The sequence below is a fragment of the Notamacropus eugenii genome, chromosome 3 (assembly GCF_028372415.1).
Source record: "Notamacropus eugenii isolate mMacEug1 chromosome 3, mMacEug1.pri_v2, whole genome shotgun sequence".
Taxonomy (NCBI): Eukaryota; Metazoa; Chordata; class Mammalia; order Diprotodontia; family Macropodidae; genus Notamacropus; species Notamacropus eugenii.
The window spans coordinates 224,536,743-224,561,440 of NC_092874.1; the positions used below are offsets into that span (position 1 = coordinate 224,536,743).

Consider the following 24,698-nt stretch of genomic DNA (forward strand, 5'->3'; position numbering starts at 1 on the left):
GAGGAGACAAAAGGGAGGGAGTGATTGCTGGGATACAGTACCTGTTAATTTCCACTGAAGACCAAATGAGAATGAGTCAGTGTACTGGGATTGTAATAGGAGGGATGCAGGTTAGACCTCTGCATGAACTTCCCACATTTAGAGATGGAAAACACTGACATACATGAGCTCTCGGGACTCTCCCTTAGAGTATCAACCAGTGGATGAGCTGTTTTCCCTGTTCCTTTTCTGCCTGGGCTAGGTAAAAGATAGTTTTGTCAAAAAAGCAAGGGAAAAGACCTTTGGGAAACCTCAGGCTTGCTTGTAGGCAGTGTTATATTTAACAAGTCATCTTGGGTCTCTAAGTCCTTGGGCCTTTGGGGGTCGGTTAGAGTTTTCAGCCCTCTGATGTACTCTTTCTCCCAACCTTAGTCTGATTGGTTTCTGCATCTGCCTTTTCCCTTAGTTCCTTGTGCCCTTGGAGAAAAGCTGAAAGAATGCCAGTCTCTTCACCACAAAACACATTCCCTGGAGTAGCAGTGGGTCTGGGAGCTGGGCCAGGGGTTCAGCTCTGACATGGAATTAACTAGAGGTTTTTACGTATGCGCCTCTCTCTCCCTTTCTCTCTCTCTCTCTCTGTCCCCTTTTTTTCCCTTTCTGAACGTGAGTCTCTAAACAAATCCAGAGCCTGGGTCTAAAAATACTTTAACAATAGGAAAATGCCTCAGTCTTTCCGGCTGTGTCTTGCTATCAGAAGGTTTTTATTTTGGGAATTGAAATCTTGCCCACCTCCTCTGGGTGGTGGCCTTGGTGAGGGGGCAGAGGGAAAGACTGTGGAATTTGGCATGGGGTCTGCAAGGTGGCGTGAGACCCTGGCGTGAGGGAAGGGACAAGAGTTGTTCCAGGAACCAAGCCAAATTTCTGGCCGGACAGATGGGGAATAAGGTGGGGTTAGTGTGAATTCTCAACCCCTATCTAGAGAAGGAGAGACCCTTTAGTCCTGTATTTACTAACATTCTACTATGGAAGTTCTTACTGAGGTCTACCCTAAAGCTGGAAATATTTATAGGCACCACCTGTTTGTCATCCTCAGCTCTCAGGGAGGGAAAGAAGGCGGTAGCTTTATTAATTTCTAGTTTCAGTAGAAAGTGGGGTCAGATATAATGATGATGACCATGATAATATTTACAAAATCCTTCTAGATTTGCAAAATGTTTTGCATATATGTCATTTGATGTACCCCAATGAGGTCAAAGACAGAGGGAGAGGCCCCATATATGCATTTTTAAAAAAAATTTTGAGTTCCAAATTTTATCTCTCCCTCCCCTGCCCCTTCCCTGAGATGGTAAATAATCTGACATAGGTTATAGATGGGCAATCATGTAACATATAACACAATATACCAAAATATTTATGTAGGTACTTTTTGTATAGTAGTAAAGATCTGGAAATAAAGTGGGTGCCCGTCAATTGAGGAATGTCTGATACAAGCATATAATAAATTATTTTTGTGCCAGAATTCAGATATAGAACAGAGTCAGAATCTGGAGAACAATATACTCAGTGACTACAATAAAGTTAAGGAAAACAACTTTGAAAGACTTCAGTACTCTGCCCAATTACAGTGACCAATTGTGATTTCAGAGGACTGATGGGAAAGCTTAATTCCTGTCTCTTGGCAGAGAGATGGGGAATTAGATATCCATTTGTAGACGTGGCCAGTGCCTAGATTTCTTTTGCTTGTATATACAGATTTGTGACCAAGGAAGTTTCTGTGGGGCCAGAGAATCAATGTGAAATGCTAATAATCTAAAAAAGAGAAGTACAAATTAAAAAATTGAAAGGAGGAAAAAAAATATGGGTCTAGAGAGGTTTCAAGGCCTGTGAGAGAGCTGAGGACATACCTGTCTCTGTGCCCAGCCCAGGATCCCTACCCCTGCTGTTACTGTTCCCTGCTGTCAGCCAGCGTGACCCATCAGCCAGAGTGAATAGGACCTGTCTTTGGTCCGAGCTTTTTGTGCCTTTAGTTCTTACAGCAACCCTATGAAAATGGAAACCAGGTCCCTAATCCTCATTTCAAAGATGAGGAAGCCAAGGCACAAGGTCTCTCAGCAAGGTAGTAGCAGAGCTGGGACTGTCCCTTTATTTATCTCCTTAATAGAATCTTAACCATCATGGAGTCAGAAGGAAGTCTTTTTTTAAAAATTATTTTATTTGTTCTCAGTTTTCTGCAATCACTTCCATATATCTTAAGATTTTTTCCTGTTCCTCTCCCTCTTCCCCCCTCCCTCCCCACTCCCACCCTACTCCTTCCCCGAGACAGCATGCAGTCTTATAGAGATTCTGCACATACTTTCCTATTAAATACAATTTCACCATAGTCACATTGAATAGAAGAATTAAAATGAATGGGAGAAACCATATAACAAAACAAAACAAAACATAACACAAAAGAAAATGGGCTGCTTCTTTCTACGATCCAATTCCATAGTTCTTTCTCTGGATGTGGAAGGCATTTTGCCTCAAGAGTCCATTGGGAATGTTTTAGGAACTTGCATTGCTATGAAGGACTAAGGCTACCTGAAAAATTCCTCACATACTGTGGTTGTTGCTGTGTACCAGTTCTCCTGGTTCTGCTCCTTTCACTGAGCATCAGTTCATATAAGTCTTTCCAGGCCTGTCTGAAGTCTTCTTGTTCATCATTTCTGATAGCAGAGAAGGAAGTCTTCTAATCCAGTCCAACAACAACCACTTCTTCTTCTCCTTCTTCCTCTTCTTCCTCTTCTTCTTCTTCATTATCACCTTCTCCTCCTCCTGCTCCTCCTTCTTCCTCTCCTCCTCTTCCTCCTTCAGAATTAGATTTCATAATTTCATATGTAGGATTCTTTTCACAAACTTATGGTCTATTTGAGAAGACAAGACAAACATTGGGATGATGCCCCCTGCTCCCCATTTCTGCTGGCTAAATTTCTCCTATTCGTTTTTATAAGCCAATTCAAACACAGCTTACCTTGAGCAACACTCTACTTCCTCCCCTGCCTGGTAATTATCTTTCTTTTCCACATTATTAATATGATATTATATAATATAATTATATAACAAATATTTTATATAATCTAAAATATATTATATAATAATTGCATTATATTATATAATCATATAAGATATTATGTAGGAATTATATAAGGTTGTATAATATACAACTTATATCATATTATAATATTCACATATAATATCATTTATTACAGTTATTTGTGTTGGGGACATTTACCTCTATTAGGCTCCAGGAGGACAACTGTGTTGTACATAAGTGTTGCATCTCTCTAGTACCTAGTTTAGTACTCTGCACACAGATAATGCTTAACTAGTGTTTATTGACTTAAATTGAATTGGAAAAGTTTAACAAATAAAAGTAAAGGATCTAAATAATTATCCTGATAAGACTTCAGTGAAAGGGATGTTGTTGCAAGGTGGCATGTTTCAAGGGCAGTGAGAAGAACAGTTTGTTTGAGACTGAAGCAATAATGAGGAACCAGATTGTAGGAGGCCTTGAATACTAGATTTTATCCTTGAGGGTGAATTTCTTGATTTTTTTTTTCTTGTGAATTTATCATGGATTATTTGGCATTATAGTTATTTAAGTATCATACTCTTTCTTCAACTATAAGCCCCCTGAGGGTTGTGATGAACTGTCTGAACTTTATAAACCCTCTCACTCTCAACCACAGTGCTTTGTATACAGTGGGAACTTAATAAATATTCATTGAATTGATTCGACAATTAGGGAATCTCAAAGCACTTTCCCCAGAGATTGACAGACAGTAATAATTAAGCCAAGTCATCTGTCTGATAGAGTGACTTCATCTGAAAGTGTATACAACACTGACTTTTTGGTTCTCTGCCTCTTTGCTATGAGGAGAGAAATAGGTCTAATTCTCTGTTCTCTGGGGCCTTTGTTGGCTTTTCTTTCACTCAAAGTTTGACTTTCTCTGGGTGTTATTTTCATTTTTATTGTTGTAGTCAGTGCCTGGTTGTTGTGTTAGTTCTGCCTGTTTTTCTCTGCATTGGTTCCTACAAATCTGCCTACGCTTCTCTGAATCCCTCATGTGCGTCATTTCTTACAATATTCCTCCATATCCATATGCCATCTTTTTTTTCAGTCTTTCCCTGGTTGATGGGCATCTGCTTCCCCCCCACCAAGTTTTTGTTATCATAAGGGAGTGTTGCAATGAATTTTCTACCCCATAAAATTCTACCAGGAAGTTAACCTCTGAGGGATAGGAGGCTCTCAACATAGTGCAATAATTCTGATGTGGAAAAGGCAGGTTGTCTAAGGAGATTAATTTGTATACATAAAGAACTGCTCAACTGACTTATATTTTTAAAAGGTGGGTGCAGAGAAGAGAGACAAGGAAAAAATGAATATGAAAGGGGGACAGACATTAGGAGAGAATAGTGTCACGTGAGGACAAGAAAGAGAAGGCCTTGGTTCTATTTTGGTCTTTAAAACCATGTCAAAAAGAAGGGATTGGACTGTGGGAAGAATGGATAGGATAATGATAACAGATGATAGACAGAAAGCAGAACTGTTCACCTTACCTTGCTCCTGTTCTCTCTGTTCAAAGAGAGTGAGTGGAAAGGATAGAACTAAAATGGTAAATTTGGGATTGAGACCCCAGATAAGTCAAGAGTGTGTAGGAGCACCTTTGAAAGTAAATCATGTCCAAATGACCCCCATCCCAGGGACTCCTGGAAGAAATGGGAGCTGTGATTGATAAACCTCTACCAGACACCTTTTAAAATACACACACATACATATACATATATACACACATATACATTTCTTTAAATATTTCCCAATTACAAGTAAAACAAATTTTTAACAATCATTTTTTAAAATGTTGAGTTCCAAATTCTCTCACTCCTGCCCTTCTTGAGAAGGCAAGCAATTTGATACTGATTATACATGTGTAGTCATGTAAAACATATTTCCATATTAGCCATGTTGCAAAAAAAAACCAGATAAAAAATAAAACAAGAAAAATAAAGGAAGTAAAAAAGAAATCTGCTTTGATTTGCACTCAGAGTTCATCAGTTCTTTCTTTGGAGGTGAAGAGTGTTTTTCATTTTGTGTCCTTTGGAATTGTGCCAAAGATCTTGTAATCATTCAGTTGATTAGCAAACATCTGTTTAGTGCTAGGCACTGTGTTAGGTTGGGACATCGAGGTGGTGCAGTGGATAGAGCACCAGTGCAGGAGTCAGGAGGACCTGAGTTCAAATCTCACCGCAGACACTTGACACTCACTAGCTGTGTGACCTTGGGCAAATCACTTAACCCCAATTGCCTCATCCTGGGTCATCTCCAGTCATCTTGATGAATATCTGGTCACTGAATTCAGATGGCTCTGGAGGAGAAGTGAGGCTGGTGACCTGCACAGCCCTCTCTCACTCAAAACAAAGTCAAGTGCAAGTCATGTCATTATTTCTTTGATGGCATGGTCTTCTTTGGCAACGAAGGATGAACATACACACTGTGTTAGATTCTGGGAATAAGTCCCTGCCCTGAAGGAGCTTACATTCTGGCAGGGGAGATAAGATGTGAATTTGGAGGTATGCATGAAATAGATTTTGTGGGAGGAATGTAGTAACCAGGGGGATGAGAATGTAAGGTTTCATGGAGAAGGTGGAAATTGAACTGATGCTTAAAAGAAACTAAGGATTCTGAGAGGTGAGGGATGGCAGCCAGACAGGGAAGACCGCCAGAGGCAAAGGCATAGAGATGGACAATGGATTACTATCGTAAGAAACTGTAAGAAGGAGAGTGCGTGAAGGGGAATAATGTGTAATAAGGCTAGAAAGGTAAGTTTGAGGTTGTAAAAAGCCAAACAGAAGAGGTTCTATTTCCTCCTAGTCATAAGGAGCTACAGTTTGAGCATGAGAGTAAAATGGTCAGTCCTGCACTTTGTTACTTTGGCAGCTGTGGAGGATGAATTGAAAAGGTGAAAGACATGAGGCAAGGAAACCCATCAGGAGGCTGTTTCCAGATGAGAGGACCACTTGAACTAAAGTGGTGACTGTGCCAGTGGTAAGAAGGGAACAGAGTACAGAGATATTGTGAAGGTAGAAACGGGACCTAACAACTGATTGGATGTGGGGGTGGGGGTGATGGTATGGAAGTGAGAAATGGAGGGTGACCCTGAGGTTACAAACCTGCGGGGCAGGGGTGTGTGTGTGTGTTGTGTGTATGGAGAGATCTGGGAATCTTTGGTGTGTAGATGATAATTAGACTTACAGGAGCTGATAAGTTCGAAGCTGGGTAGTACAGTGGATAGAGCATAGGACCTGGAGTCAGGAAGATCAGTGTTCAAATCCAGCCTTAGACACCTAATGAGTGTATACCCTGGGCAATCATTTAACCTCTTTTTGCCTCAATTTCCTCATCTGTAAAAGAAGGATAACAATATAACCTACTTTATAGAATTATTGTAAGGATAAAATGTGAAGCATTTTGCAAACCCAAAGAGCTCTAAAAATGCTAATTATTATTATTCAAGGCAGCTAGGTGGCGCTGGACTTGGAATCAGGAAGACCTGAGACTGGGAGACTAAGTCTGGGTGTGAGCTCCAGCCATGACATAGCTGTGCCACCTTAGGCAGAGACCTCTCGCTGGCCTTTTGTACATGGCAGCAGTATTCTAGAGCTGGACTGAAAAATGAAATGCAGAAATGCATCCGACTTTTTAGCAGTGTGATCCTGGACAAGTCACTTAACCTCTGTTTGCCTTAATCTGTTGGAGAAGGAAATAGCAAATGATTCCAAAATCTTTGCCAAGAAAACTCCATGGACCATATGAACATGCCATGGTCCTTGGGATCACAAAGAGTAGGACATGACTGAACATGTCATTGGGAACTGGTTGAATAGTTGCACCCAAAGAGTGGGCCTTAATTATCCCCGTGGGAGGAGGTCACTAGGGTAGGAGGCTGGAACTCTGTTCTTACCCTTGAACAGTTTAACATGTTCATCAGTGACTTGGATAGAACAAATGACGTGTTAATCAGATTTGCAAACTGAAATGGATAACAAACACTGGGTGAAAGTCAGGATCCAGTAAAGTCTCAACAGGCTAGAATGGGGTGGGGAACCTGCAGCCTTGAGCCCATGTGTGACCCTCTAGGTCATCAAGTACAGCCCTTTGATGGAATCCAAACCTCATGTTCCACATGTGGCCCTCTAGGTCCTCAAGTGTGGCCCTTTGATGGAATCCAGACTTCACATGTGAAGACCACATGTGGAAGGTGAAGTTTGGATCTGTGGCCTTGAGGCTGCAGGTTCCCCACCTTTGGGCGAGAACATCCAGCTGAATCTAATAAAGGAAGGGGGACGTGATTAAGTATTTATGTAGCACCTGCTATGTGCTAAGCACTTTTACAAATGGTTCATTTCATCCTCACTACAACACTGGACTTAGATGCCATTATAACTCCCATTTTATAATTAAGGAAACAGGCAGACAGAGGTTTTTAAGTGACTTACCTAAGGACACTAGTGTCTCAGATAGGATTTGAACTTAGATCTTCCTACCCCAAGTCTAGCACTCCATGCACTGTACTACCTATATTATAGAAGAGGACTGCCTCTATAATATAATTTCATCCAATTTGATGAAATTCAGTGGGTAGAAATGTAAAGTCCTAAATGTCATTTCAAAAAATTAATCTCACAAGTATAAGATCAGGAAGAGGTAGGTGAAAATGATGGGGGGATTTTAGTGGACTTTGATCTTGAGATGAATGGGCAGTGTGATGTGGCAATCAGAACAGCCACAGGAACTTTTAAGTCTCTTGAGAGAGGGGTGGTGTCCAAGACTAATGTGGTGCTACTTCTAAAATGTTCTATTTTGATCACACCATATTTGCAGTACTATGTTTGGTTCTGGCTGCCACATTTTATTGAGGATGCATATTAATCAAGAAAGGATATTAAGAAGTCAGAATGAATCCATAGAGGGGATGACCAAAATGGTGGATGTTTCCCAAGAGCATGCCATATGAAGATTGGTTGAAAGAACTAAGAATGTTTAGCCTAAAAAAAGAAGAGACTTGAGAGGGAACATGATTAGTTTCTTCAACTATTTGAAGGGCTGCCATGTGGAAAGGGATTGGACTTTTTTTTTCTGGCTTAGAATCAGAAGACAGTAGTGGTTGAAAGTTGTGAAATAGCAGATTTAGGCTTAGTGTAAGGGAACATTTCTCAACAATTAGAGCTCTCCAAAATGAAATGGACCACTTTGGGTAATAGTGGGTTCCTTCTCACTACTGTCTATATACAAAGGTTAGAGGAATACTTTTCTGGGATAGGGGTAAAGGGGATTTGTGAAGTTGAGGTACAAGTTGGACTGAGGTCTCTGAGGTCCTTCCAACTGTGAGAATTGATGGTTCTGCCTCCTGGACCAATTGCAGAATGAGAAGATTAGGCTAGATTTAAATTTAATTTTAAAAATTAAGGTTCAAATCCTTATTTAAAATTAGGATTCAAAAATCCTTAAAGTCCCTTCCAACTAGAATCCTGTGATTCTTGAGTCTGGATTCCTGGGGATGCATGGCTTGGCTCTGGTACCAGCTGGCCAGGGGTGACAGGCTAGTTATGAGGCCCTAGTAAGGGTTCTGATTCTCCAACCTTTCCCCATTTGGTAGAACTGAATGAATAAATCTATAGACAGTTCTTGGATTTCAGAGGATTCTGAAAGGTTGAGGGGCTAATTGGGCCTCTCTGCTTGGACTCATGGAAATATTTCCAGTGTACAATTATCCCTTTCACATCGCCAGGGTTAGGGGTGCAGCATCCCCACAATCTGGAAAATCTGCATAAAATTTTTGTGGTCCTCGCTTTATGCCAGAGAAGAAGTCTGAATTTTTCTTTTTCTTTCATGGGATATTGATAGTATATAGTACTATAGATATATTTTATGCATTTCTGAGTTTTAAAAATTTTTCTGTGTCATCTGCTGGACTTCAAATGTTGTCTGCAGCATCTGCAAAACTCCCAGAAAATTCCTATTTAATTTCTCATGCTGATCTGTGATATATTGAAATGTCAGTGGGGAAAGTTGTGATGTGGAAGGGATAACTGAACAAGTTGTCGGTCCTTAGCCTATGGGGCCTCTCTGCCTAGATATCTTATAGGTGTCTCAAAAAACAACCTTTCCACAAAACGTCCTTATTTCTATTGAGGGTATCATCATCTTTCTAGGCACCCAGGTTCACAATCTGAGAGTCATCATGGGACTCTGTGCATCCCCTCCTCCCACCCCACCTCTTTCCTAATTAGTTTTTAAGTCTTCTTGAATCAATCTCAAGTATCTCTTGAGTCCATCTCCTTCTCTCTGTCACACAGCCATTGTGTTAATTTAGGCCCTCATCCCTTCTTGAGGGGACTACTGTAGTTAGTTACCCAACAAACATTTATCAAGGAAAGTATAATGCCTTTAAAGCTGTGGGAATACAGATACAAGTGAAGGAAGACAATCCATAAAAGGGGAACAGAAAAGGGGGCGAGAGGGAGTAAAAGATAAAAACAGTCCTAGTTGGTCTTCTTGCTTCCAGTCTGTTCCCTCTCAAATCTATTCTCCACAAAGCTGCCAAAATCATCTCCCCAAAGCACAGGTCTGCGTCACTCCCTTACTCAAAAATCTTATGTCATTCTCTGTCGCTTATAATAAGATAACACACAAACCTTTTGACCTGTTAATAACTAATATTCCTGAAGTGCACTGGTTCTTCATGCCTATCTCTCAGAATCTTCCTTTTCTCTCAGTGCTAAGTTCAGATACGGCCTCCTTTTATAGGAACCCTCTCCTATCTCTCAGGTGTCACTGTTCTATCCCTCTTCAAAATTACCTCCTATATACCTCTTTATGTATGTGGTTTATTCTTCTAGTATAGGGCCCCTTAAATTTTTTCCACTTGAGACCCCTTCAGTGTGTCCAGACCCCAGACTCCCAAGTTCCTCTAGGGCAGGAGCTGTTTTTTGTTTTGTACTATATCCCCAGCATATAGCATAGTGCCTTGGACATCAGAGGAAGGAGGGAGGGAGGTCTGGACTTGTGCTTTCATTGATGAAGGGAGATCTCACAGGGAAATTCCTACCCTGCCAATGCAGATCATTAGAGGTAGTCCCCTTGTTGTTTAATTATTTCAGTTATGCCTGACCCTTTGTGACCCCATTTGGGGTTTTGTTGGCAAAGATACTGGAGGGTTTTGCCATTTCCTTTTCCAGCTCATTTTACAGATGAGGAACTGAGGCAAATAGGGTTAAGTGATGACGAAGATCACACACCTAGGAAGTGTCTGAGGCCAGATTTGAACTTAGGAAGATGAGTCTTCCTGTCCGCACTCCATTCACTTCAGCCACCTAGTAACTGCTTGGGACCAGCATGAAAAGATTGAGTGGTTTGCATAGGGTCATGCAGGCTGGATGTAATCTCCAGGGTTGTAACTGCAAGGTCAGCCCTCTGTCCACTATTCCCTACTGGCCTTAGTCCCCTAGTCTTGTGCATAAGGAGTGCTCAATTAGTATCTATTGGAAATTGGAAAATGGAGGGTGTGATCACCTGGGAATTCCCTCCCCTTTGATACACATACAGCCCTGCCCCCAACTCTCTGTTTCCTGTGTTGATGAAGGGGGAGACTGATGTGGATAACGGGAAGCAGCAGCATTTACAAATTATTACAAGTTTTTTTGGTTTGGAATCTGCCTTGGGGTGACTGGAATGGAGAGATGTCAAAGACTGACCTTCCTTTTCTATTTGCATTTTGTTCCAATATTAAAATGAGTTTCTATTTTCTGAAGATATGGAGAGCCCTAGGACTATGGGGGTGGGGTGGGGTGGGGTGGGGGAACAGGATGGAGAGATTTCTGTCTAGGATTGGATTCTTACCCATCAACATTTAGTCCACTGTGGAAATAGGAAGGTGTTTATGATCTGTGTAGAGGGGTCTTCCACCTTGTTTGGGGGCTCAGTTTTCAGAGCGTTGTAGGAGCTGGGTTGGGGCTTGAAGTGAAAGAGGAGGAAAGGGCATGTTCAACTTCATTCCATACTATTTCCAAGCATTCAGTGGGATCCATCTCTGGGAATAAGAGGGGAAAAATCCACTAGGGCAGCACATTATAATGGAAAGAACTTTTGATCCAAATCCAGTGACTCGGGTTCTTGCCATTTGCCAGCTGAGTGACTTTGGATCAGTCATTTTCTCTCTCAAGACTGTTAAGTGGGGTAACAATACTCTAAGCCCCTGCAATAATATTCTGTGACTCTGATGGGGTGAAGATAGGAATAGGTTCCTCATCAATGAACTGGTGAAAATAGTCTTCTAAAGAAGGCTTTTACTTAGAATGGATTAGTGGAGGCTGTGAATGTATAAACCTGTCTGGACTGGAGTGGTAGCAATGGTGCGGAGGCTCTTCAAAAAAAGACATAATTTGGTGATAGCTACTATTCCTTGTTTTCCCCAAGAGGACTTCAGAGTTTTTGCTTGTAGTTGTTATTTTGAGGGGAGAGTTGTTTGAATTTTACTTCCTTATGTGTTAAGGGTTAGGTGTTGGTATCATCCAGGTAGAGATATAGGTGAGGAGAGACCCCTGGGCTGGAGTTGTAGATTTGTAAGGATTCAGGAGTAGGAGTTTGTGATTATTTTGATGGATATTAATTGGGGATGGTGGTTGGGGAGTGTAAGGAAGAAAAGAATGGTAATGAACTTGAAAAAGGTTTGAAAAGTTAAGAGTGAATGATCAGCCATGGTGTGTGTGTGTGTGTGTGTGTGTGTGTGTGTGTGTGTGTGTGTGTGTGTGTATGAGACTATGTGACATAGCTCTGACTTCTTGCCCTGACCAGTTTTTTTTTTTTTTTTTGGCTCTTTCTAAATAAATGGGTTTAATGGGAGGGTTAGTTCCTGTTCTACTTCCCTAATTGTTTCCTCTGGCACCCCATTCTCCACACTGGGCAGACTGTAGTTTGGGGCTGGGTCATTCTGGAGCCCTGGCTGTCTAGATTGATTCTGGTGTCCTCATAACCTCCCTCCTTTCTTTTCCCTCCCCCAACACACCTGAACTCAACCTTTTGGGATCCAGTGAGAGAATGGCCTGTAAAGAAAGTTTTGCAGACCTTAAGGGCCTTTCTAAATGCTAGCTTTTACTCCCTTAGTTCTAGCTCTAACCTGTGTACCCCAGTGTAAGGTTAGACAAGGCATGGGCATGAAGCCCTAACTCCTAAGCAGTTTCATTTCAGTATTGCTGTTTCTTACTTCCCAAAGTGTAAGTTGTTCCGGTGTGATATAATGGAAAGAAAGCTGAACTTGGAGTCTGGGGAGGCTTGGGTTCCAATAATTGTAATCCTCCTCCCACCCACTCGACTGTGAGCAAATCATTTTAACCTCCCGGCGCCTCAGTTTCCCCATTTGTAAAATTAGAAGGCTGAAATGAGAACATATACAGGGTGTCCCTTTTATGTATGTAAAGAATTTTGCAAACCTTAAAGCCCATATAAAAGTCAACTTTTAAAATTCTCCTTTCCTATCCCATCGCTGTGGCCATTGACCACCGACTTAGAACTGGAATGTCACTGGGTTAAAGGCAGGCTTCGAATGAAGTTGGAAGGAAGGTGGTGGCCAGCAATATGTCCAGGAGAAATGCTTGGGGGGGGGGGGTCCTACTTGCAGATGCTGAGGGTGTAGTGTGGGGAGCTCCGTATAACTGCCAGGAGCACTCACTGGTGGTGGTGGTGGTGGCTCTAGCGCTACCTGGGTGACAGTGGACTACTCGATTTCCTCTTCTGTATAATGGAGGGGGAAGGGGGCGCACGAACTGGATATAGATAATCCTTGCTCTCCAGTCCGAACTAACTCCAATAGTATTTGGCCCGAGGGTAGGACGATAAGTCCAGGAGAAAGTTGGCGGGGGAGGGAGTGGTGGTGCCCGGGGATACCCGAGGAGCCCTTTGGAGGGCGGGACTGCCCCACCCCTGAAGTTCCCAGGGGCGGCCTCTTTTAGCCGGGCTGCGCTGCCCCCTTCTACCCCTTTCCTCCTGGGTCGAGGGTAAGAAAGCAGCGGGGGTTGGAGCTGAGTCGGAAGGCGCGGGGTCTCCCCGACTACCGGGTTCCACGCTTTCCAGAGCACCCGGGCTGCGATGTCGGGTGGGTCAGGCTCGTGGCTGCGAGCGAGACCGCTGCGGTCTCCACAGACCCGCCTCCACCTTCTTTCCACCTTCAGACCTGGCTGGCCAAGTTCAAGGGCACCACCGGGGCAACCCCCGGGAGCGGAGCATCCCCGAGGAGGGGGGATCCTGGGCTTAGGGGAGCCCCTTTGCCCTGGTCCGCCCCTCCCCTCCGAACCCTTCTCTAGCGGTGCTGGGAGGAGAAGGGGGGAGCCGGGCCGAGGCTATTTTTAGCCTGCCTGGCGGGCGAGCAGAGGCTATTTATAGATCAAACAATCCCCGCTCCTTGCGTCAATGGAACCCCGAGTGCGTCACGCGCGCAGACATTCCAGGCTCGCGCGCCCCGCCCATTCGGGCTCCCCCTCCCCGCGCTCCCCCGGCCTTCCTTCTCGCCGGAACCGCGCCGCCCCCCGCGCCCTTGTATGGCCAGGAGCGCTCCCGGCCCGCGTGCGTCAGTGGCGCCCCCGCCCCTCTCCGTGCGTCACGGAGTCCTTAAGAGAAGGCGCTGGCTGGCTTGGAGAGCCCCAGTGGCGGAGTCTGCAGAGTTTTGGGGGGAAGCGCTGGGGCTGCGGGACCCAGGTTGCAAACCCGGGCTCTTGCCCCGGCCCCAGCTGGCAGCCTTGGGCTGGAGAAGGATCAGCTGCAGGACGGAAGTCCCCTGGGTAGGTTACTAACCCAAGAGGTCTGCAGGATGGAGCGCTTTGAGGATGGGTGTGAGTGTTTTGGGGGGGTTTGCTTGGGGATACAGGGCGTGGGATGTGTGGCAGTGGACCAGGAGGAGGGTGCATGCTCCTTGTGCTGAGGCTGAGGACTGTGGTCTGTCTGGGTTTTCATGGGGACGGGAATGCTACTAAGGAGGAATGAGATGGGAACGGGGCGCACTGGTTGAAGCAGGATCGTGACTTGGGTCCGGCGAGGTGTGCCTCGTGCAAAGGTGGAACAGCTGGAGATGGATGTTATTGACTTGGAAGCAACCACAGGGTGATGAAACATTCCCCTAGTGGAAGCTGGCAGTGACCCTCGAGGTCCTCAGCTCTCGGGACACAGCAAGAAGGACTTTACTTATTAAGTTGAACTCTCTTCACGTCCCAGGGATTGGGGTACTGGGGACTCTCTAGGCTAGACAGTAGCCCCTCCTCTGGTAGGCAGGGTGTGGGGGCAGCATCGTCTGTGGGTTGCTGCCACCGACGTTACAGAATTTTATATTGCTTGATCTGTCTTTAGGAAACTGTGCGCCCAGGGCTTTCTTCTCACCCCTCCCCTCCAGTGACCCTTGTCGCTTTCTTGAACCTCCAGTTTGGGCTGGTTTAATTTTGCAGGTGGGTAGGCAGGAGATTCTTTTCTTCTGTATCCACCCTGCAGTAGCGGAGACCTCTGCATAGAGGGAGGAAACAAGTTGCAGACTGTTGGGCAGACAGTAGTACTTTTTGGGGGGGTGGGCAGAGGGAAGAGAGCGGGGAACTAGGGCTTATGGGCTGACCAGCAGTGCCTTGGTTTTTTGAAATGCAGAGCGCAATAATCACACAGGATTATTGGATTGAGGTGAAGGGAGAGGAGGGAGGTCAAAATGTATCTTGGGTCTGTGTGTACTTTCTCCGAAAGCTCCGGAATGTGGCTGGTAGAGCTGGCAGGAGTTGGCCCCCAGTGCACATCCATACTTACACATTTTGCCCTGGGGAGGGTGGTGGGATTCTGGGTTTGTATTTACATAAAATACCCAGACTTTGCAACAGTGCCAAGTCTCAGAGGATGCTCCTCTCCCCAGGTAGCCCTCATTTCCCTCTCCCCCCCCCAAGGCTAGATCTCACAGGTGGGGTGCAGCTTGGGGCTGGTTTGGAGGAACAGGTGCAGCTTGCACTGTTGCCAACACCTGCCTTAAGCCGGATTCTCTCCAGCCTTCCCCTTCCTCCTCCTTTGCCCTTCCCCTTCTCTCCCCCCCTCCCATTTTTGGGTGTTTGTATCCTGTCTGGGAGGAACTGTGAGTAAAGGATTTTGGGGTGGTGGCATCATCTGTCAGTTATTTTATTAAGTGATTGAGTCCATCCTGGTCTGGGGACCCAGATTTAATTAGAAAGCTATAATAATTAATGATTGGGAGCAGTTCTGAGACGCTGGTTAGAAGGGATAGTTATTGATCAGGATGTGGAACTTTAGAACAAACTGTCTTGGAACAGCATTCAGTGCTCTCTGCTCATTCTCCCACATACACCTCCCCCTAGCCTTTCCTACCTTTCCAGTAAGCCCTTCCGGCTTACTTTTTGGGGGAGAGGAAGGGAGAATGCAATCCTATCCCTCCCAGGTTCATTTTGGGATGGGGGGGACATGTAGTTCCCCCCCTCATTTTGGGGGGAGGTGTGACCCTCTCTTCACTTGGTGGGGGACAGGGAGATGCAGTCCATCTTCTTTGCTTGAATCACCTCCCTTTCTCCCCCTCCCCCCCACTCCCCAACAATACTTAAAACTTCTCTAGCATCCAGGAGGGACCTGGCAGAGATTTATAAGGGGTTTCTTGTCCTTGGATTGTGTGAATGACTTCAGGCAAGGACAGGGCCACTCCCAACTACCCCTGTTCCCACCCCATTAATCCTACTCTTTGTGCTATGTGCCCACCAAGATAATGGATGGGGCGGAGCCGGAGGGTTCCTTGTTCCCTTGGCAAGTGCTGGCTGGTGGGGGGGAAACATACCCGCCCCTCCTGGCACAAGGGGTATCCTCATCCAAAGGTATTTCTCTACCAGGGGCTAGGGAGCCCTGTGTCCCTGAATTGTTCAGGTCATGTTCCTTACTGAACAGTTATTATACCCCACTCCCTCATATCCCTAATGAAGATCATTTTGACTAGCCCCCACCCCATTTTACAGGTGAGGAAAATGGAGCCCAGAGAGGTAGTACATGGACTTACCCAACCAAGGTCACCTATCAAGTTGGTAGAACAGGAGAAGTTGAATCTGAGCCTTCATCCTCTTTTGCTCCTCCCCCTCTGTTTCAGGCCCCTATTACTTCCCAATCCCAGTCACCCATAATCTCTATATAGGCTTTAAGACTTCTTCTGGAGCTCATTCTGCTGTCCCTTCAGGGCTTCCGGAGTTTCAGGTGAAAGAAAGATAAAATGAGCCTTTCCCTGTTCCCTCTCCTATGAGATTCCTGGGCCAGACACTGATTTAGAGTGAAACCTGAGAGCAAAAAGGAGTCCTTGGCCAGGACCCAGAATCTTCTTCCCGGTCCCCCCCTCCTCCAAGGTACCCTCAGCACCCTGCTGGCTTTGGAAGTGACACTTAAAAAAATAACAAGGAAAAATGTCTTTGGAGGCAACCTTGGAATCCCTCCCAAGAACTGTCTCTTCTTTTTGGGATCCCATAGCCTCTGCTGTCTTCCTCTACTCGGCTTTCCAGCCTGAGCGAGCTCTCCTCCAGCACTGCTGCGACCTTTAAAGGTCTTTGAGCCATGTTACCTGATCAGTTTGCTCTCTCCCAGGGCTGGGGCCTGAGGATGACCCGACTCTTTGGGGAAGCCAACATTGAGGGGTTCAGTTCCAGCTTAGGAGCCCAGCACTTTACCTTTCCATACTGAGAGTGGGTGTCTTTGTTGCTTCAGGCCCCAGAGTGATTGGTGGGGGGCGTTGTATGCTGACAGGGGATTGATTGGGCAGGTTTCTTTTAGCCACAAGGGAGGGGAAGGGAATCACTGTTTGCCTGAAAGCCCAGCTCCAAATTGCTTCTTGGTTTCGATCACAGCATCTCCTCTCCTCGAGCAAAAAAATGTTTCATTTGGTATTGTTCTTTAGGATCTTTTCACCTCTAAACCAGACTAGGGTGTGTGTGGGCTGGGCTTTTCCTGACCAAATCCAGCATCCTCCCCTACTCCATCCTTACCCTGGTTGCATGGGAGTATTTGCAGTTCTCATCTCTCCACCCCTAGACATGAACCACAAGACTCCAGGGAGTCAGGAGTTCTGGGTAGCAAATGTCTCAGTTTCCCCATCCTCTGAAGGCTAGACCTGAGAGGTCGGATGAGGAGGGATGTAGGAAATGAAGATCTCTTCCCCTTTTTCCTTTCCCTGCTACAGAGATGCCCTGTATCCCAGCCCAGTATGGGACATCAGCTCAGAGTCCAGGACCCCGTGACCATTTTGCCATTGACCCCCTGATCCAATCTGGCTTCACCAAGATCACCATGGACCTCGCTGGCCCGGAAGTGCCTCCCACAGCCCCCACTGCCCTGCCCAGCTTCAGCACCTTCATGGATAGCTACACAGGCGAGTTTGACACCTTCCTGTACCAGCTACCGGGGGCTGCCCAACCTGCCTCCTCCTCTTCCTCTTCTACATCCTCTTCTTCCTCCACGTCGTCATCCTCAGCCACCTCCCCGGCCTCCTCTTCATTCAAGTTTGAGGACTTTCAAATCTACGGCTGCTACCCCGGCTCCTTCAGCAATCAGCTGGATGAGACCCTGTCGTCCAGCGGCTCAGACTACTATGGCAGTCCCTGCTCGGCCCCATCCCCATCCACCCCCGGTTTCCAGGCCCCACAACTCTCCCCCTGGGATGGGAGCTCCTTTGGCCCCTTCTCCCCCAACCAGACTTATGACAGTCTTCGTGCATGGACAGAGCAACTGCCCAAGGGTCGCCCCCAGCCTCCTGCATTCTTTTCCTTCAGTCCTCCTGCTGCCCCGAGCCCCACCATGTCACCAAGTCCCCTGAAGCTGCTGCCGCCCCAGCCTGCTCACCGGCTGGGGGAGGGTGAAGGCTATGGACAGACTGTCTTTTCTCCCCTGGCACCTGGATCCCCCCACCTGGATGGACCCTTGTCCCCAGCCAAGGCTCGGGCCGGCGTCCCTGGGGGGATGGAAGGCCGCTGTGCTGTCTGTGGGGACAATGCCTCCTGTCAGCACTATGGTGTCCGAACCTGTGAGGGCTGCAAAGGCTTCTTCAAGGTAACTGCCCATTTGCTACTGGGTTCACTCTGTCCCTAGCGCCCCCTTCTTTCATTTGACTCTTTCTCCTCCATTGATCAAGGCAGATGGAAGGGAGGAGACTGAAGTCAGGAACATTTGGGGTCTTCTCTAAAGGGGCCAAGCCAACTCTGGTCCTCATACAGCTTTTGCTTTCCTCTACATGGAGAAGGGTCATGGTGTACATGCCAGAATTTGGAGATGGGTTCAAATCCCATCTGGGTTTCTGATTTATACCAGTGCAACACTGGGAAAACCCGTTCCCCTCTCTGGCTCTCTCAGTTTCCTCATCTGTAACAGGAGGCAGGGGGTTGGCTTAACATTCTCCAAGATTCTTGCCTTCTCAAATCCTATGAGTCTAGAATTCCTTTGGATGAAGAAATGAAGCTAGATTCTGGGACCCTGGGACCTAGGGGAGAGGACGGTGGCCCTCCATGTAGGGGAATGAGACAAAGCTCTTCCAAGTTCCTGGGTGGTGAAGGGATACAAGTCTCCAGGATGTCTGGGCTCTGAATTTTCCACTCTTTAGCACCCCACCCCCCAAACCCCCAAGGTGGGGGATGGGGGGAGAGCAGGAGCCCCGGGGCAGTCATGTTCCTGGCAGGGGATGAAAGGAACTGGGAAGAGGTCTTGGAGGGTGGTGGGGAATGGGACTCTGGAACAGGCTGTGTTCTTGTCCCAGTGCTGGGTTTGTGCCCCACTCCCTCCCCCACTTCCCTCACTCCAGCCCCTCCCTGGTCTTCATGTATTCCACAGATGGAGGGACTGGCAGAAAGAGACAGATTGAAAAGTACAGGTGCAGGGTCTAGGGAGTCCTCCCCCCTAACCCCCCCATCTCCATGTCCTTGGGCTGGCTTCTTGGAGAAATGTGAAACCTCCCCATTCCCCCCCCCCTCAAGACCCTCCTCTCCTACTCCTCCCCACCTCCCCGGCCGCCCCAAATGTTAGAAAAATAGCTGGGAACAGAAGCCGCTTTTGTCCAGGCAGCGGCAGGATCTTGGAAGGCACCCCCCTCCCATCGAGTTTCTTCCCTCCTCCAACTCTGAGTCCTGACAGCTTGTTCCTCCTCTGCCCCTTCCCTCCCCCAGCGAACGGTGCAGAAAAACGCCAAGTACGTGTGCCTGGCCAATAAGGACTGTCCCGTGGACAAGAGGCGTCGAAACCGGTGCCAGTTCTGCCGTTTCCAGAAGTGTCTGGCTGTGGGCATGGTGAAAGAAGGTGGGTGGTGGGGCCCAGGGTGAGGGGGACAGAGGCTGAGCCAGCAGGAAAAAGGGGCTCAGAGATCTGCAGGAAATGGAGTGGCAGTTGGTCAAGGTCTAGGTGGACAGGCAGTGGGGAGGGGACTGGTGTAAGAAAGGAGGACATGGTGGGCTTTGTGGTGAGATGGGTGGGTTCTTCCAGGCAAGCTGCCTTTGCATGCTTTCTCCTCACACAGGGGGTCTTTACATGGGTTTAAAAAAATTTTTTTTCATAATTGTATTCTAGTATTCCAGGTTTTCTTTGGAATCCTACATATTTTATGCATTTAAAAACATGACTCAAAAGGGGGTCCATAGGTTTCATCAGACTCTAAAAAGAATGTCCAGGATACCAAAAGATTAAGAAACGCCTGCCCTAGCATCATTGATATCACTTTCCAAGGGAACTTACTCTCAGCTTGTTGACCCAATGAGACTCTTCTTAGGGTTATGGTTCCCTACCCCAAGTTGGGGAGAAGGGCAGTGTTGTTTCTAGTGATGAATCCAGATTGGATGGGAAGTCTTGGAGCTCCCTATTCCCCCCACTCAAATCCTGTTTGCTAACCTCTGACCTGATCTCTCTAGTGGTCCGAACAGACAGTCTGAAAGGACGTCGGGGTCGTCTCCCCTCTAAACCCAAGCAAACTCTGGATTCTTCTCCTGTGAACCTTCTGACTTCCCTCGTACGGGCACACATTGACTCTGTGCCCAGCACTGCTAAATTGGACTACTCCAAGGTGAGTTGTGTTCCTGCCTGGCTTGAGTGGTAGCATCCTCCCCCCTCCACATACACAGCTCCTCCACAAGCATGATCCCATTGGGGAGAGGTGGGGTTTGTGATACTGTGTTCTTGCTCAGCCTTTCTCTGGAGACACTGAATCCCCCCTCCTGTGGCTTCCTCAGTTCCAGGAGTTAGCACTGCCCCAGTTTGGGAAGGAGGACCCTGGAGATGTACAACAGTTTTATGATTTGCTGTCGGGCTCCATGGATGTGATTCGTAAGTGGGCGGAGAAAATCCCTGGCTTCTTGGACCTTCCATCAGCAGACCAGGACCTGTTGTTGGAGTCTGCCTTCTTAGAACTCTTCATCCTCCGACTAGCCTACAGGTAATCCTGCCTTAAGGACTTTCCTCTGTCCCCAGACCCCAAATGTCTCCCCAGCTACCCCTTCCCAATATCTGGCTCCTATCAGGAAGCATCTTCCATGTATATATTGGGTATCTTCCACTTTTCTTCCTCCCTGCCCCCCAATTCTGGCTACAGCCTGTTCTCCATCCTCCTCCAGTCTCCTCATCCTTTCTTTCCTGCCAAATCTTACCCCTCATATACAAAGGGAATTTTCTCCCATTCATTTGCCGCATTCCCTTTTGTGTACCTGTACTGAGGAAAAGAAACCCTCACTTATGGTCCTCACATCCTCTTTATTTATCATCTATCCCTCCCTCCCTTCTGCCCCCAACCACCCCACTCAGGTCCAAGCCTGGGGAAGGGAAGCTGATCTTCTGCACAGGGCTAGTGCTGCATCGGTTACAGTGTGTCCGTGGCTTTGGAGACTGGATCGATAGCATCCTGGCCTTCTCTCGATCCCTGCACAGCATGGTCATTGACGTCCCAGCCTTCTCCTGCCTTGCTGCCCTCGTCATCATCACTGGTAAGGAAGGGGATGGAGAGATGAGAGGCTAAGCTAAGCACTGTCTTCCTGAAGGGGGAGACCACTGGATAACTCTCTCCCCAGAGCCAGGCCATATGTGTCACTAATCTACAACCATGTCATTGGGTACCTGACTTTGTAATCGAGCACTAAACCAGGGGCTAGTCCCTTCCCTGACTTAGGGAGCTTGGAATCAGGTTTGGGGAGGAGGCAGGACCTGTCCACATGGAGCTAACAAATAGTAGTACAAGGCTAAATGAGTGTGGGACAGGTGCGGCCTGGGTTCAGAGAGCACAGAGGTATGATAGCAGCACAAAACTCAAATAAAAATGGCTATTAATGTTCATGAGAATCCTTGACAATCACATATCCACTTAGAAAACTATATGTCAGGGCTAGCTAGGTGATATAGTAGCTAGTTACTGGCCCCAGAGTCAGGGAGGATATGAGTTTAAATCTGGCCTCAAACACTTTCTAGCCGTGTAACCCTGGGCAAGTACTTAATCCTAATTGCCTTAAAAAGAAGAAAGAAAACCACATGTTAATATTACTGTGTTCTATTGTATCTTTAAATATTTTGTTAAATATTTCCCATTGATATTTTAATCTCCTTCTGGCTGCACTGAGAAATGTTGTAGGGCATCATGGAGCTGGGTGTGTTTTTGATTCCACTGAGTCCAGAGAGGAGGAGACACAGATACTGAGAGCAGTGTGGTAGTGGAAGGAGTCCATGACCATAGATGATAGTCATGGGTGGGAGGGAGTCCCAAGGGAGAAGTCAGCACCTTGGGGCTGTGTGTAATGTCAGCTGAGGAGGGCACACACTTGGGAGACTCAAATCAGGCAGTCTCTTTTTTTTGTTCTTTTTAATACGATGTTGTTTAGTCATTTTCAGTCGTGTCCGACTCTCGACCTCTTTTGGGGTTTTTTTGGCAAAGATACTGGAGTGGTTTACTATTTCCTTCTCCAGCTCATTTTACAGATGAGGAAACTGAGGCAAAAAGGGTTAAATGACTTGCCCAAGGTCACACAAGCTTAATTGCACTGATTTTTAAAAATTTTGAATTCCAAATTCTCTCTTTCTCTCTCCTTGAGAAGACAAGTAGTTTGATATTGATAATACATGTGAAGTCATACAAAACATATTTCCACATTAGTCTACAGAACAGATTCTAAAGGAGGTGCAGGGACCTTGCCAGGAGTCCTAGATCCCAGACTGGGTAAAGCAGAATGCCCATTATGTCTGGCCACGTAGCTCATGCACTCCTCTCTCTGCCCACAGACCGCCATGGGCTGCAGGAGCCTCGAAAGGTGGAAGAGCTGCAGAACCGCATCGCAGGCTGTCTGAAGGAGCACGTGTCATCCACATCAGGGGAGCCACAGCCCCCCATCTGCCTGTCTCGCCTCCTGGGCAAGCTGCCTGAACTACGGACCCTGTGTACCCAAGGACTGCAGCGAATCTTCTACCTCAAATTGGAGGACCTGGTGCCACCCCCTGCCATTGTGGACAAGATCTTCATGGATACTCTGCCCTTCTGAAACTCGACCCCCACACCTCACCATGCACACACGCACCCCACGTGCCTTCAGGCTATAGCTCCAACACTCCCCTGAAAATATTCCCCTCCAACCCCTTTTGCCCCCATCTCTGCCTTGGGCTGGGGCTGTATCCTACAGGTTCTCACTCCAAAGGAGTGGGAGAACTGTCTCTAGGCCTTAATGGGAGATGTTGAGTTGGGGGGAAGACTTCTCCCTCCAGCTTTCCTCCCTCCTTACCCCCGTCCCCCCCCCAAAAAAAAAGAAAAAGAAAAAACTGGCCATAGCCTCTTGCTTTAATTTTTTTGTATAATAAATCTTTTTAAGAAGCACGTTGTAAATAGGCAGAAAGCTGCTGTTGTACATAAGAGGCCTGGGCGAGGGAGGGAGGGAGGGAGGGGTTGGTGGGACTGGGGAGTGTGGGCAGGGGGAGGAGGTGGAGGGAACATAGCAGTTTGACTCCAGACTTGTCTGAGTAAGGCCTCCCTTCTCCCCACCAGTCTCCCTGCCCTCTCGTCCCACCCTCGTGTATATAAATTGTCTGTCACTCTAGAAAAAAAAAGACATAGGACAGATTCTGACGTTTATATTTGTGTATTTTTCTGGATTTATAGTATGTGACTTTTCTGATTAATATATTTAATATATTGAATATTGAATAAAAAATAGACTTGTAGTTGAAACTGGGATTTTGCGTGCCTTGCCCCCAAAATGTAGGTAGTTGTAATAGTAATATAGTTGATATGGTAACACCTAACTAGAGTCTACAAAGTGCTTTACACAAGTTCTTGGGTCTTCACCGGAACTCTATGATGTGGACCAGGGGCTTATTATCTCCATTTGGAGCTGAACTAGGCCAGCTGAGTGAGAAAGACCTATCCAGGGTTGTTGCTACTACAAGACACAAAGCAGTGCAGTGAGGAGGGAGGAAAGAGAAAGGAAGATTTTCCTGAGTCCCCATTCCCAGGGGTGAAAACAGGGAATGATGTTCCAGGAGGGTGAGAGCCCTACCAGAGTGGGCTTAGAGGGGAGTCTTTGCCCTTAAAGGTCATCTAGTTCAGCCCTTCAATTTTACAGAAAAGGAAACTGATGCTCTGAAAGGTGGCGATGTACCCAAAGTGAAACAGCAAGTAAGGATTGGTCAGAAACACAACTCCAACCCATTCATACTTTAGAACTCCCAGAAGAAGACATTACAATTTGACTCTGGTTGGAAAAGATAACTTAATTTTTCATCAGATTCTCTGGTAAAGGAAGGTCTGGGGTGGTGAAAACCCCTAAGAGGGGTGGGGTGGCTCCTTAGCTGTATTTATTGGTCAACAAAGCCATGGGGCTAGGGAAGTCCCGAGCTTTACTGCTAGGTTCCAGTGATCCTATTCTAGGGAAACTCTCCATTCAAGTATCCTGTCCTGCCGTGGGTCAGACAGCATTATGAGTTCCTCTTCCAAAGTCCGTTTTAGATGTCTTGCTATCGGTCCATTTCCCTACTGACCATTGGATGATAGAGCTGAAAAAAGGGCTTATGACACCATTTGGTCTAAGCCTCTCATTTTATGGAGGAGGAAATTAAATCCTAGATAAGGCCAGGGACTTGCCCGCAGCAGGTTACTGAGTAGCAATTGGAATTCCAACCCAACTCTTCCAATTCTAGATCTAGATCTCTTTGGAATAGATAACATTCCTTCCCCTGCCTTAGGCCAGACAGATATGGAGTCAGATATGGAGAGGTTTCCTTTCACATGTCTGAAAAGAAGTTATCGGAAGAATATTCCAGTCCTTAGGAGTATGGGAAATGGGGCTGGGAAATGAGTTGAAAGACTGGGTTCAAATCCCGGATCTGACACTTTGTGAAAGTGGGCACTTCCCTCTCTGAGATAGGGATAATACATTATCAAGGGACTGAAAGATGTTTTGTAGCATCTGAATATGTGAATCGTTATTATCCTTGATGCAAAGAGATCTCTAAGCATTACACACCCCTGCCTGTAGCAAGGTAGGGAGAGGGATAAGAAGATTGGGGAGCTAGATGGTCTCCATGGACTACTAGCTGTACCCATCTCTGGGAGCAAGTGGTTCCCTGAGCCCTGCCCTTTGCTTCCCCTCCCCATTCCAAGGCCCCATGAGCCCCCAGGGCC

General features: G+C 46.6%; 1 protein-coding gene across 3 annotated transcripts in view; it reads left to right on the plus strand.

The window, feature by feature from the left end:
• NR4A1 (nuclear receptor subfamily 4 group A member 1) overlaps nucleotides 1-23,246 on the plus strand; it is a 30,211-nt gene extending 6,965 nt beyond the window's left edge. For 2 of the 3 annotated variants that reach the window (XM_072654725.1, XM_072654726.1), the window contains exons 3-8: nucleotides 17,256-18,121; nucleotides 19,228-19,357; nucleotides 19,963-20,114; nucleotides 20,281-20,483; nucleotides 20,849-21,027; nucleotides 22,310-23,246. In XM_072654725.1, the coding sequence (XP_072510826.1) occupies nucleotides 17,258-18,121; nucleotides 19,228-19,357; nucleotides 19,963-20,114; nucleotides 20,281-20,483; nucleotides 20,849-21,027; nucleotides 22,310-22,566 (1,785 nt within the window). In that variant the 5' untranslated portion in view covers nucleotides 17,256-17,257 and the 3' untranslated portion in view covers nucleotides 22,567-23,246. Of the gene's footprint in view, nucleotides 1-13,638; nucleotides 13,852-17,255; nucleotides 18,122-19,227; nucleotides 19,358-19,962; nucleotides 20,115-20,280; nucleotides 20,484-20,848; nucleotides 21,028-22,309 lie in introns of those variants that run through there. The other variant, XM_072654724.1, reaches the window with a different exon arrangement.
• The last annotated feature ends 1,452 nt before the right edge of the window (nucleotides 23,247-24,698 follow it).